The following is a 12,859-nucleotide window of genomic DNA, read 5'->3' as shown; positions in this document are numbered from 1 at the left end:
AGCAATGAAAGTGTGGTTCTTATCCCTGTTACAAATAATTAATTCTTCGCTTAGAATAAAATAAATCATTTGACTCAGAGCTTGCATTTATATCTTTACTGCGAATTTGCAATTGTACTAATGATAACGGTGCTTTTCCATTACTTCACCCCAACTAGGATCCTCCTTAGCAGCATGGGAGGTGGCTCCATGCTAGAGTTTTCTGGTAGGGTCCTTCAATTTTATAGTAACAAAATCTTTATACTTGAAGTCACGCAAAACAAATGCCTAAAGCCCCTTTTTTGCTGGGTGAGGTAGGGTTCAAAATTCCTTCTTACTTACGGCGACCGTCGTCAACTGCGTCGAATGGTGTGGCCACTAAAACAATCCTTCCTCTCTTTCTGGGGAGACCCCCTTCCTTGAGCTACTTTATGCATTACTTCGGAAGGGCCCAGAACGACGTCCTTGAAATGAACCAATACTAGTCACCCACGTCTGGGTCTACCATATTTGTGCCAGCTTCATGATATATGTTCGTCTTCTAATGTCTCTATGTCGTCCTACCAGTGGCATGTTGGCCATGCTCCCAGCTTCTGGAGGCTGACGATTTATCAATACACAGGAGCTGCCCTCGCCATGAGCATATCTAAACCCAGCACCCCTGTAATTGCAAAGACATTCTCCCTGGTATCGGTTGCATAGACCTACCCTCTCGAAGTCATAAAAGATAGCCCCTTTAGATTGAGCAAGACGCCGCAGAGACTCTACATTTCGCAGAACCAGTGCTTGCCGAAGGGGTCCCTCGGACTTCGCCACCTGAACCATATTCCAGTTGTGATAGGAAAGTTTTTTTAATACAAAATTGCACACTTTTCATTTATTTTTACACTGGACCGGCATAGGAAACATCAGAGAGTTGTTGAATGGGGCAAGAGGCAGAGAAGATTTTAACGAAATTACAGACAATATTTTTTAGAAATTTTAAATTGTAATTGAATTGTAATGAAACTTGAATTGTACGATCGCTTACGTTCGAAAACGAGCATGCAAATAAAGAAGAAGAAGCGGAAAGTTTCGGCTTACAATAGGGGCCGAGTTCCTTTAGAAGATTCGGACGGGAGACAGACAAGGGCACGTGGACGCAAAGGCAACTCCTTTTTGTCCACCGACTCCAAATTGATTCCCTTCCAGACCTTCTCAAGAAAGGCCACTGCTACCCCATACGTAAAAGCCGCCAACCAGTCGCCCCAAACTATTCGCCTCTAAGTGCACCAAACAAGGCGGAGACCCAAAGTTCTTCCTTATGACCTTCAAAAAGTCCGTTAACACACAATTCCTCCCTGGAAATGGTGCCATCTTCACTGTCAATTTCCACTAACCCAAGAATAATGCAGTCTGCCCGTGCAGCGAATTTCCTAAATGATATAGACAGTCTTCCACCAGTTTTAAGTAATTACACCAGTGACCATTGCCTCTTAACCCGCTTTTCTCTGGCGGTGCACTCACACTTACTCTCTCCATTGCCTGCCTCCCCGCTGCTGAGTATACCTTTTGCGTTCCATGAGTTTAGTAACTGTGCGCCACTCCCTTCTGCGGCCATTAAAGCCACGGTTAGCAAATGGGTAACTAAAACCCACAAGCGAGCTTGGCAGGCTGAGAGAGGCTGCATATGGACTAAACTGATGTTACCTGTCATGTCCGATCGACTGTCACAAACCCTTCTGTCATTAAGCGGAAGGGAGTGCAGACGGCTGGTTGGACTGATGACGGGTCACTTTCTGTGGGCGAAGTACATGGAAAGGTTGGACATCTCAGACAGTGTACTCTGCCCAGCTTGTGAAGAGGAGGATGAGACGGCGGACCACTTCGGGTGCGTCTGCCTTGCCTTTGCTCGAATCAGGTTTGAGGTCTTTTTCACTGATGTTTTAAGAAGCGACCATCTTGGCTCCTTGGCACCACAAGATCTACTCAGATTTCTTCGTCGGGTAGATTTAAAGAAAATTAAAAGGGAATCCAAATGTATTACAATGGACTTAGTTAATGTCTGAGTGCTAAACTTGCTAGTTGTCCCGACAAAAAAAAAAAAAAAAAATCGCCGATCAGAGAAGGATCTTAACCTTTGCGCTGGCTGCCATTTAGGCCAACAGAAAGCACTTGAAGAGATGTCCCGGAAGCCCATGGAAAACCAGGCAAGATGCCCTTACTGATGCAGACCACCCTCTCCAACCGTTGGACGCCGTGAGCCGCAAATGGTTCCGCAAAAATGAGAAAGTCAAATGTTTTGTGGTATTACTGGACTAAAGTAAGTTTACAATAAGCGAACTTAAGCAAAATTATTAACCAAGTTTTAATATGCAAATCTTTCTTACGAAGAGAAAAAATCAAGTAATATGAAAGCCATTTCAAGAAAACTTAAGTTTATGTTGTTGTATAAAATAAATGAAATGACAATTGCACAATTTAACGAGATAACAAATTAAATTTTTACAGCTTTCGCATAAGGAAACTGAATTAATTTCAATAAATTGCCGGCAATTTATGCAAAAACGGCAGCTGTAAAATAGTGAATACTTCTCGTCCTCAAAACAATTTTATACAGCAAAACCACAGCCTGCTTCCTGGAGGCGATAAATAACAGCACTTGAACGATTTACCGGGAGTCACTACTCACACGAAAGCAAGATGCCACTTTCAACACAATTTTCGCACACCTGATGGGGAAAACGCTTACAATACACCAACACATTCGCATGCATGTGTGTGTGAAGAATGGGTAAATACCCTGCAGGAAAAAGCCAAACTAGTACGTAAATCTTCTAGTTCAGGTACCGGCATTTAATAGAAGAAATCATACCAGTTCGTCGTTGACTAAAATAATACAAATATTAAAATAGTAAATTTATCTGCAAATTAGTTATTTTTTTTAGATAAGAAAGTTTAATACTCGGCTATAGACGCGCCAATGCATCGCGATGATTAGAGGATATTGGTTCGGCCAGATTCAACGAGTGGTTCGAACGAAAGTCTTAATTCAAATGAATAAAATGTATTATCTTTGATCACAAAAAAAAAAGAGTGTAGAGCATTAAATTTGCCTTTGACAGATTTCTGCAATAAGGAGTCTGCTTGAGCCTTCTGTCAGCAAAAGTCTTCAAAACGTGTTTAGGTTAGATTAGGCAAATCTGGCTGATCTGAATAGATCTCACATAAACCACAAGGGTTCTTAGTGCTACCAGTGCTGTTGGGATCGTGTTAAACTAGTCCGTTAGACATGCCTCGGCGAGTTCGAACTTTAGTCAGCAATATCCTGCCGAATACTGCTAGTCTTTTTCAAGCAGAAGTCTTTCCGATTCTGCAGGCATGCAAAATGCTTAAGGACCGCGGAAGCGAGGGAGATATTAACATTTTCTCCGATAGTCAAGCCACGATCAAGTCTCTGGACGGTGCCATGGTGCAAAACGAAATTAATAAACTCCTGTAAGGAGGAGATCAAATCTCTTGGGTGTGCTGGTGACATTTATCTGATCGAGGTTCCAGGAAATAGGAGCATAGAGGGAAATGAAATTGCTGATGAGCTTGCCAGGAAGGGGACTGAATTGGCCTCAGATACCTCCTTCCCAGTCATCGGCATAACCCTGACAGTTGTTAAAGGGGAACTGCACAAATTATTTTTCAGGAAAGCTCAGAAAAGATGGAGCTCTTTTCTTCATGTGCTATTTCGAAAACCCTTTGGCCGCAGTACAATATACGAAGGACTCAGAAAGCCCTTTGGATTCCTCGCTGATCAATTTCCCAACTCTTAGCTGTGTTTACCGGTCACTGGACGATCGTCACACATGCAAAAACGCTAGAGTTGACATTTAACCTCCATTGCAGAAGCTGTGTCGACCTTTCAGAGAAGGAGACTGTTGAGCACTTTCTCTGTAAATGTCCGGGTTTAGCAGCTAGTCGATTAGGATCACTAAGTGCTCCTTTCTTCGACAGCCTGGAGCAGTGCCCCAACCTAAATCCCATCAATCTTCTCCATTATATCAACATCTCTGACTGGCTGTAGATATCTGCCTGTTGGGGGTCTCATAATGGTATCAAAACGCCGCTTTAGTGTACTTGAGGAGTACCAGACTGGGACTTCAACCATTTTACCTTCCAACCTACCTATCTTTCAGATATGAAAAGTATGCCGATCCCAGACAGTTGTAACGAGTACTGCTTATAGCATTGCAGTGGCAAAGGAGGTGTTCTAAAGTATCGTCGTTCTGGACCAATCCCATTTTAGCTGCGTAATATGGAGCGAGACAATGTCCCGTCAGTACTTTAACCTATATTTTGCATTCCTTCCTTGGGAGTGATAGCATAGAACTGGTTGTTTTCGTTCTACAAGTTCGTATCCTTATTTTGGCAATCCTGTGGAAGGTCGGGGCTTCCCATATAGTCTGTCCTTCCAAAGTTAGTTCATCGTCTAGTGCCTTCTTCAAAACTGAGAGATAGTGATATATAAAGGGTTTCCCAAAAAGAGGTGTTATTCCCGTAAAAGATCAATGGTTTCGTTGCTTGTGTGGCACGTAGCGCCGTCTTGCTGAAAATAAACGTTGCCCAGATCAATACCATCCAATTCCTGCCATAAAAAATCGTTAACCATCTCTCGATAGCGCAATCTATTCAACGTAACTGTTGCTCCAGTTTCATTTTCGAAAAAGTTAGGTCCAATGACTCCGCCGGACCATAAACCGCACCAAACAATTACACGTTGAGGATAGAGAGGCTTTTCAACAATAACTCTTGGATTTTCTGAGCTCCAGATCCGACAATTTTGCTTGTTGACGAAGCCACCGAGGTGGAAATGGGCCTCATCACTCAAGATGATTTTTCGATGGACTTCCGGATCATATTCATGCATTTCAACGACCCAATCAGCAAAGACACGACGTTGTTGATGATTGGCCGGCTTGAGTTCTTGTGTTAACTGGACTTTAGAAGCGCGAAGACCCAAATCTTTATGCAAAATACGGTGTAATGACGTTTGTGGAATGCCTAATCCCAAAAAGAACGTCGAGGAATGGACAAACCCCAGGCTTCAACACATTCGGCTACAACAGCAATATTTTCGGTTGTTCTTGAGCGACGTGCACGGGTTTTATTCTGCACATCACTAACTTGTCCCAGCAGCTCGAAATTTTTCACCAATTTCTGTATTGCAGTCCGATAAGGTGCTTCACGATGACTCAAAAATGGTCAATTTTTATTAATGGAGTAGTTTCTACTTGTCAAATATCAAAGAATGACAGCTTCAAAAGTGATATCTACCGAAATAGTGGCCTATTCAAAATAACATTTGTTATTGGAAACCCTTTACTATGTTCGACGAACTCATCCTAAGCAAGCGAGTACCTGTCTAAGCAAGTTCTTCAACTCTCTCGTTTCCCACGGTTAGCTCCGATAGAACAATGGAGTACAGCATAGGGTGGGTCCACGGAAAAAAGCCCAAGGAATGTAATGTAAATAAGGAATATAAATATATTTGTAAATAATTCTATTTCGCAGGATTCTTGGACAACAGTACATGGGATAAAGCTATCAGCTATTTCATGAGCTTGAAATATCCGGCGCGAAAGCTTCAGTCTTCTCCATATCGCCTTTTGCCCAAAGGGGGTTATTCGCTTTTTTTATTAAAAGGATTGTGTGAGAGAGTAATCGGATTTTTTATCAGTTAAAAGGTGTGGTCAATTTTTGTTGAACATTTTGCTTTTTTGTGTTCTTGCAATTCGTCTTTGAGCAGCTTAGTTAATTTATTGAGCTCAATTTTTAATGGTGGGAATCTTGTTGTTTGCCATTTTTTTCTTATATCTCTTTTTTTGTTGATGCGGCATATTGTTTCAGTGGATACATATTTTCGTTTAAATGTTGGAGTACTTCACCAAACAGATTTCCGTAACTGTATTGTGAAGTGAAGCGAGTGTACGACAAAATATATATATATATATATAATTGGCGCGTACACCCTCTTTGGGTGTTTGGCCGAGTTCCTCCTCCTATTTGTGGTGTGCGTCTTGATGTTGTTCCACAAATGGAGGGACCTACAGTTTCAAGCCGACTACGAATGGTAAATATTTTTTTATGAGGAACGTTTCATGGCAAGAATACACTCGGAGGTTTGCCATTGCCTGCCAAGGGCCGACCGCTATTAGAAAAAAAATTTTTCTATAATCAAGATGAGTAACAACAAACACAAATTGCCCCATAAAATCTTGGAAAAAATCAGAGAAAAACGAAAACTAAGGCAACAATGGCAATCTACACGCTCACCAGATATCAAAAAAAGGCTGAATATAGCAGCAAAAGAAATTAAAGATATATTAAAAGTGGACAAGGACGAAAAATTTGAAAAATATATCGCATCACTGGGAGCTACTAGAGCTACAAACTATACACTATGGAAGGCCTGCAAAAAAATCGAAAACGCAGTTATGCACCAACCCCTTCTAAGGACAAGTACAAATTCTTGGGCGAAAACACCAAAAGAAAAAGCAAATATACTCGCTGATCATTTTAAAAAAACATTTACAAATCAACATAACAACCAAGACATTGACAATTCTGAATTTCATGCCCACCTCACAAATAACATAAACATACCAATCAAGAAAATAACTTCAAAAGAAATTCGTATAGCAATTGAGACAAAAATTGACGTAAATAAATCCCCAGGATATGACGGAATCACAGGAAGTATTCTAAAGGAGTTACCTGACAAAGCAACTCTGTACTTAAGAAATGTATTTAACTCAGCATTACGAATGAAGTATTTTCCACTGCCTTGGAAAGTTGCTGAAATCATCGCAATACCCCAACCCAATAAAGATGCCTCTGAAGCTTCTTCATACAGACCAATTAGTTTATTACCATCATTATCTAAACTTTTTGAGAAGCTTATACTTGACCGCCTTGACCCCATACTACAGGCGCGAAACTTATTTCCCTCACACCAATTTGGATTTCGTAAAAAACACTCAACAATAGAACAGGTACATAGAGTAACAAATAAAATATTATCAGAAATTGACAAAAGAAATACATGTGTTGCTGTGTATCTTGATGTAGCGAAAGCTTTCGACAGCGTGTGGCACAAGGGTTTAATATTTAAACTTAAACAGTATCTTCCACTCGACTACTATTTGTTAATGAAAAGCTATTTAGCAAACAGATTCTTTTATGTGAAATATAGAGACAAATACTCTAATATTCAACTCATGGAAGCCGGTGTACCTCAGGGCAGTGTACTAGGGCCTGTACTATATGTACCGTACACAGCTGATATTCCCCTGCCTGCAAGTATCGACATGATAGCAACTTTTGCAGATGACACTGTCCTATTGGCAACTCATAAAACCTTAGAAGCAGCAACAAACAAGTTACAACAAATTTTGAACAAAACACTAACATGGTTTAATGCTTGGGGTATACAAATCAATAGCGGCAAAACAATTCATGTAGTTTATTCCAACAAGAAAGTAAGACACAAGAATCTGACAATAAACCACTCACAAATCCCAATAGACACCAAAGCAAGATACCTTGGAATGACTATTGACTCCAAACTTCTCTGGAAAGAACATATTACGATGAAAAGAAATGAGGTAAAAAACAGATTCCGACAACTATATTGGCTACTTGGCAGGCGTTCGAAACTGTCATTGCTGAATAAAATACTTATATACAAAACTGTGATTGTGCCAATCTGGGCATACGGCATAGAAATCTGGGGTACTGCAAGCAAAAGTAACATTAACATTATTCAACGACTACAATCAAAAATACTCAGAACTATAACCAATGCACCTTGGTACATCCCAAACGAAGACATTCATCGCGATCTCAACATCGAAACAATAGCAGAAATCATCCGCAAACGCAGCACAAATCATATTGTCCGTTTAATGAACCATTCCAATAATGACATGCGACAACTCCCAACAGCAGAAAGGGCAAACTCTAGGCGGCTCAAACGACCAACCCCAACTCAGCTGATAACTAGAATAATTTAAAGCTATGCACATACCTACACTTGTAAACTCACACAAAAACTTAACCCACATGTAATATTGATAATGATTAATGTTATAAAATCCAAGCTGCAGAAAGAATTACTTAGTGTCATACGACAGGTGTAATTAATAAAGGAGGCAAAAAAAAAAAATTTTGTTGTTTCACCGAGTCTCGAACCGACGCTCTCTTTCTGAATTCCGGATGGTAGTCACGCAACAACTCATTTGTCCGCGGCGGCCAAAATACGATGAAGTAAATAAAAAAGCGGTGAGAAAAGAGGAGAAGAGGAAAGACTTGTCTCACAGACAAGGTGGCAAGATCGATAGAACACCTCCAATAAAGGGCGATGGACTTATAAACTGGTTCCTGAGTAAAGACCATGGCTCAACCGTAGTTTTTGTGATACCACCTATCACATGACTCAGTTCCTTTCTGGGCCTTTAGAAAATACCTTTATAGGTTTGCGCACGACGATAGTCCTTACTGTCCTGTATACATCAACATTGAGGAAGACGCGGAACATGCCAGTTTCCGATGCCCGCGGTTCACGGCAGGAAGTAGACTTCCAATTGCAACCGACATAGTTGGCTACGTGATGGAATCGGAAGAAAGGTGGATGGAAGTAGCTGCTTTCGTTGTAAGAACTCAGAGGGAGCTAAGATAAAATTGACGAAACTATATAGCTAATCAGCCCTGCGAAGTAAAACGTTGCAGCAGTAGCGCAGGGAGAAGGGCGGAGGAGACGGAGTTCAGGGTTTAGTACGTAGGCGTACTGTTTTGCAAGTCCAACACAGTAAGATAATTGCTGATTGGGCGTGGTCCCAAATGAGGTGTTTTTTAGCAAGCAGTACGAGTCGTGCATGCCGTTTTTGTGACGGTATCTGTGAAGATTCCCCTCGAAAAAAAAAAAAAAAATTGTGAAGTCCATTGTTTCCTTTTCGATATCAATTTTGGTTTTGAATAACTTCTTTACTAAATAAAAAAAAAAAATGATTTTGAGTGACGCAAAACTTCATTTTGATCTTTACGCACTTCAATATCAAATTGATCTGCGACGCCATTTGCAAAAATTATAATTTTGCGCCATCTTGTATTTTTTTATTCCAAAAGTGAATACCTTAAATTTAATTTCTTTATTACTCGTTTTAAAGAATATGTTGAAGCTTTTCTAGGATTTACTTATAGCGTAAGTTTGAACCAATTTACGAATTTTTTCTAATTATTGTACCTGAAAGAAGTTTCATTTAATTAAAAACAAAAACCTACTTTATGTACCTACACTTTTTATATGAAAAATATAGAATATTTAAAGCGTCGAAAAGGAATGAAATGGATGTTTTTCTTATATTGTTTACCTAGTGAGCAAAATTTTACGCAAAAATATTGGATTTATTTTTGCCAAACTAATATTTTAACTAGTCCAAAACTGGTTATTTTAGACTCATACTGGACTAGAAATGTTAACTGACGCACAGCCGCACAATTGACATTTCGAAGGGCATCGCCGTGTTAAAAATACCACTTCCTAACACCCAAATATAGAACACAAACTTGTTTAGCTGAAACTGAAAAGTGAATTGCTATTATTTTAGTTCACAACTGGTATTTTTCCCTGCAGGGTATGTTTATGTTCACACATTTCGCACAGCCCAACGACAGCCCCACTTGGTGAAATTGGGAGATTTACTTTTATGAGCAGTCAGAAGCAAATACTTCGTTACGGAGGGAAATTGGCGTTTAAAAAATCAATAAAATATCAAGTTCAAGTGGTTGATTTGTTGTAGGAAAATGTACCGTTTTCTTCATTCCGGACGAACGAAAAATTTTATACATAACGTTTTTACATATGTTTGGCGTATCTACTGTGAGTTGTGATATATTAGGTAGGAAATTAAGTTCGTAGCAATTTTACCGAAAAATTGTATTTAAACAAAAATCAATAATTTTATCAATAAGTTAATCAGTTATATATTCTCCGTTGCTGTTTACAACCACTTCCCACTTCTCGACCAATTTGTTGATGCCGTTCTGCCAAAAATCGCCTGTTCTGGTGTCAAAGAATTGTTGAGCCAGTTTTTAAACACCTCTTTGTTACCGAACGTAAGGCCCTTCAAATAGCTTAACAGGGAGCGGAAAAGAAGGTAATCGATCGGTGCAAGGTCCGGAAAATACGGCGGATGCTGAAGCTCTTGGAGTGCGGCTTTGACGACTTTTGCAACATGGGCTTGGGGTTTTCGTAAAGGAGTATGGTTTGACCATATCGATCAGGTCTTTTCAGTCGAATAGCCGCATTCACGCGGTGTAGCTAGGCAATGTAGAGCTCCTTATTGACCGTGACATTCTTTTCGCGCATTTCTCAATGCACCATACCCTCATATACCCTGTTGATGGTCTGGCCCTTCTGGAGATAGTCGATGAATATTATTCCATGCGCATTCCAAAATACAGACGCCATAATCTTGCCAGCCGACTGCTGCGTCTTTGGTCGCTTTGGGCGGCTTTCACCGGCTGCATGCCACTCAGCAGACTGCCGATTTGACTCTGGAGTGAAATGGTGGATCCATGTTTCATCCATTGTGATGTACCGACGCAAAAACTCCGACTTATTGCGCGTAAACATGTCCAAACAGCTCTTTGAATCATCGATTCGTTGTTGTTTTTGCTCCGGTGTGAGCAAACGCGGCACCCATTTGGAAAACACCTTTTTCATACCCAAATGTTCGTGTATTATGGTGTGTACACTGCCTGCTGATATCTTTAAAATGTCAGCAACCTCCCTCACTTTCACTTTACGGTCGGGCATAATGATTTTCAGTGTTTTTTCAACGTTTTCCGGAATAACAGCGTCATTTGGCGTTCCAGTAGATGGAATGTCATCGGTGTCTGTACGACCACGTTTGAATTCGGCATACCAATAACAAATGCTTCTTTTTGATGGAGCAGAGTCTGAATAATGTTTTTCAAGCCATTCCTGGCACTGAACAGTATTTTTTTTCATTAAAAAACAATGATAAATCAGCACACGGAATTGCTTTGAATTCATTTTTTTTTTTAAACTCAAAAGTAGCGTCACTTAAAGCACTGTCACTTGCAAACAAATGGTCGGATTAACATATGATTTTGACAGTAAGCCTAAAAAGGTTGCCAACTTTCGAAAAAAATATTGATTTAGTACTAGTGCCGATATCTATGTGTCAGTCACACACATTATTGAACGTCCTGGTACACGTCGCAAATGTCCCGCGCTGCTTCGGCGGCTGCTTGTCTTCGATGAAATGCAAAGAAGAACAGGTTTTGCCTCCGGGTATTCTTCAAACAAATAAAAAAATTAAATAACTCCAAAATACAATTAACATAGTTTTGTATAGCAAAAAGAGTTATATCGAATAAATACTTACCCTTTGCCAAACAGCAAAAAAATCATTGTTTATCTTCAAATGTTCAGCGTGGAATCTAGGTGCCCCGGAATTATACTTCTTTTTCAATTATTGGCAATTTAATTAATAATTTTTTCAACATTTTGGATAGAATGGGTAGTAGTCAGAAAGGTCGGTATGACGTTACTGCGGACGCTGATTTGCCTGACTTGTTGCACGTTAAGACTTCTGCCACTCCAATGGAGGAATAATTTCTCATTGATGTGTGGTTCTATTTGTCTTGCGTGAGCTAAGCGATGCATCTCACCCCGCCTTCACTATCGACTAAATTAATAGATTGCCAATCGAATGGCCTATTGCGTGTCATGCACCGATTGAATCAAGTAAATATATGTTCGGTGTTGTTCGTCGGCAAAGAAAAATGGGCTAAGCTGCATGTATCCTATGACTAGAAAGTACAGGAAATGTTTAAATAAAACAAAACAAAGTTAAATTTCAGGCAAATTTATTTTATCTCCTTCAAAATATGACCCGTCTGAAGCAACACACATGTGCCAACGTTTGACCCAGTCCTCCATGCACCCCTGGTAGGCCGACGAAGCGATGTCGCATTCTCTTTGATCTCCTCTATCGACTGAAATCTCCTTCCACGTAGTGGTAACTTCAATTTGGGAAATAAAAATAAGTCGCACTGGGTCATATCAGGTGAATACGGTGCTTGCACGATGGTATTTACTTGGTGTTTGGTCAAATAATCCAGCACAATTTAGGCTCGGTGCGATGGCGCGATATCATCATGCAAAATCCAATACTTGTTTGCCCAAATATTCGGCCGGCCAGGCAGACACTAATGATCCGGTGGCGCTAAAAAGTGATGGATGTGTTTCTTACAGACCTACCAACATAAGAAAAAAATATGGACCGGTTCCCACGTGCGCGGTTCGTTTAAATTAAACATTCCCCGTACTTTTTGATCATAGGGTATTTTTGACGATTTTTACAATTAGTTTTTTAAGGCACCGCCGATCTTTCTGCATGAACTTCTGTTCCCACTGTCGCCATTCCAAATTCCGCTATACTAAGAAAAGCCGAATAATCTACTTTAAAAAGTAATAGAATAAGCGCCACTTTAATGAATATATTTTATACAAAAAAATTCAACATATGCCACTGTCAGTATGTATGAAATCATCATCTAACTAAATGTATTTGCATCAATAGAACCAAACGGATATTGCACCGGATGAGCTGCAAAGTAAACAACAACCACAAACACAAAATTATGATATTAAACAATTGGCAGACACGCACTGGGGCTCTAATGGACTTTATTAGAAGGACTTGCGCACACATACATTTACATATGCATATACAATATATATCTACATATTGAGTGTGAGATAAACAAAAATAGTGCTGAAAGTGACCTACTTGACACGTCACACAAATTCAAGCGCAAA

General features: G+C 40.0%; 1 protein-coding gene across 1 annotated transcript in view; it reads right to left on the bottom strand.

Moving 5' to 3' along the window:
• LOC129244063 (UDP-glycosyltransferase UGT4) overlaps positions 1 to 10,642 on the bottom strand; it is a 74,197-nt gene extending 63,555 nt beyond the window's left edge. The window contains exon 1 of the mRNA XM_054881677.1: positions 10,403 to 10,642. Within this exon, the coding sequence (XP_054737652.1) occupies positions 10,403 to 10,642 (240 nt within the window). The remainder of the gene's footprint in view (positions 1 to 10,402) is intronic.
• Between the last annotated feature and the right edge of the window lie 2,217 nt (positions 10,643 to 12,859).

The sequence above is a fragment of the Anastrepha obliqua genome, chromosome 4 (genome assembly GCF_027943255.1).
Source record: "Anastrepha obliqua isolate idAnaObli1 chromosome 4, idAnaObli1_1.0, whole genome shotgun sequence".
Lineage (NCBI taxonomy): Eukaryota > Metazoa > Arthropoda > Insecta > Diptera > Tephritidae > Anastrepha > Anastrepha obliqua.
Note: the sequence above shows the minus strand (reverse complement) of the source record. Positions and strands in the feature narration are given on the sequence as shown.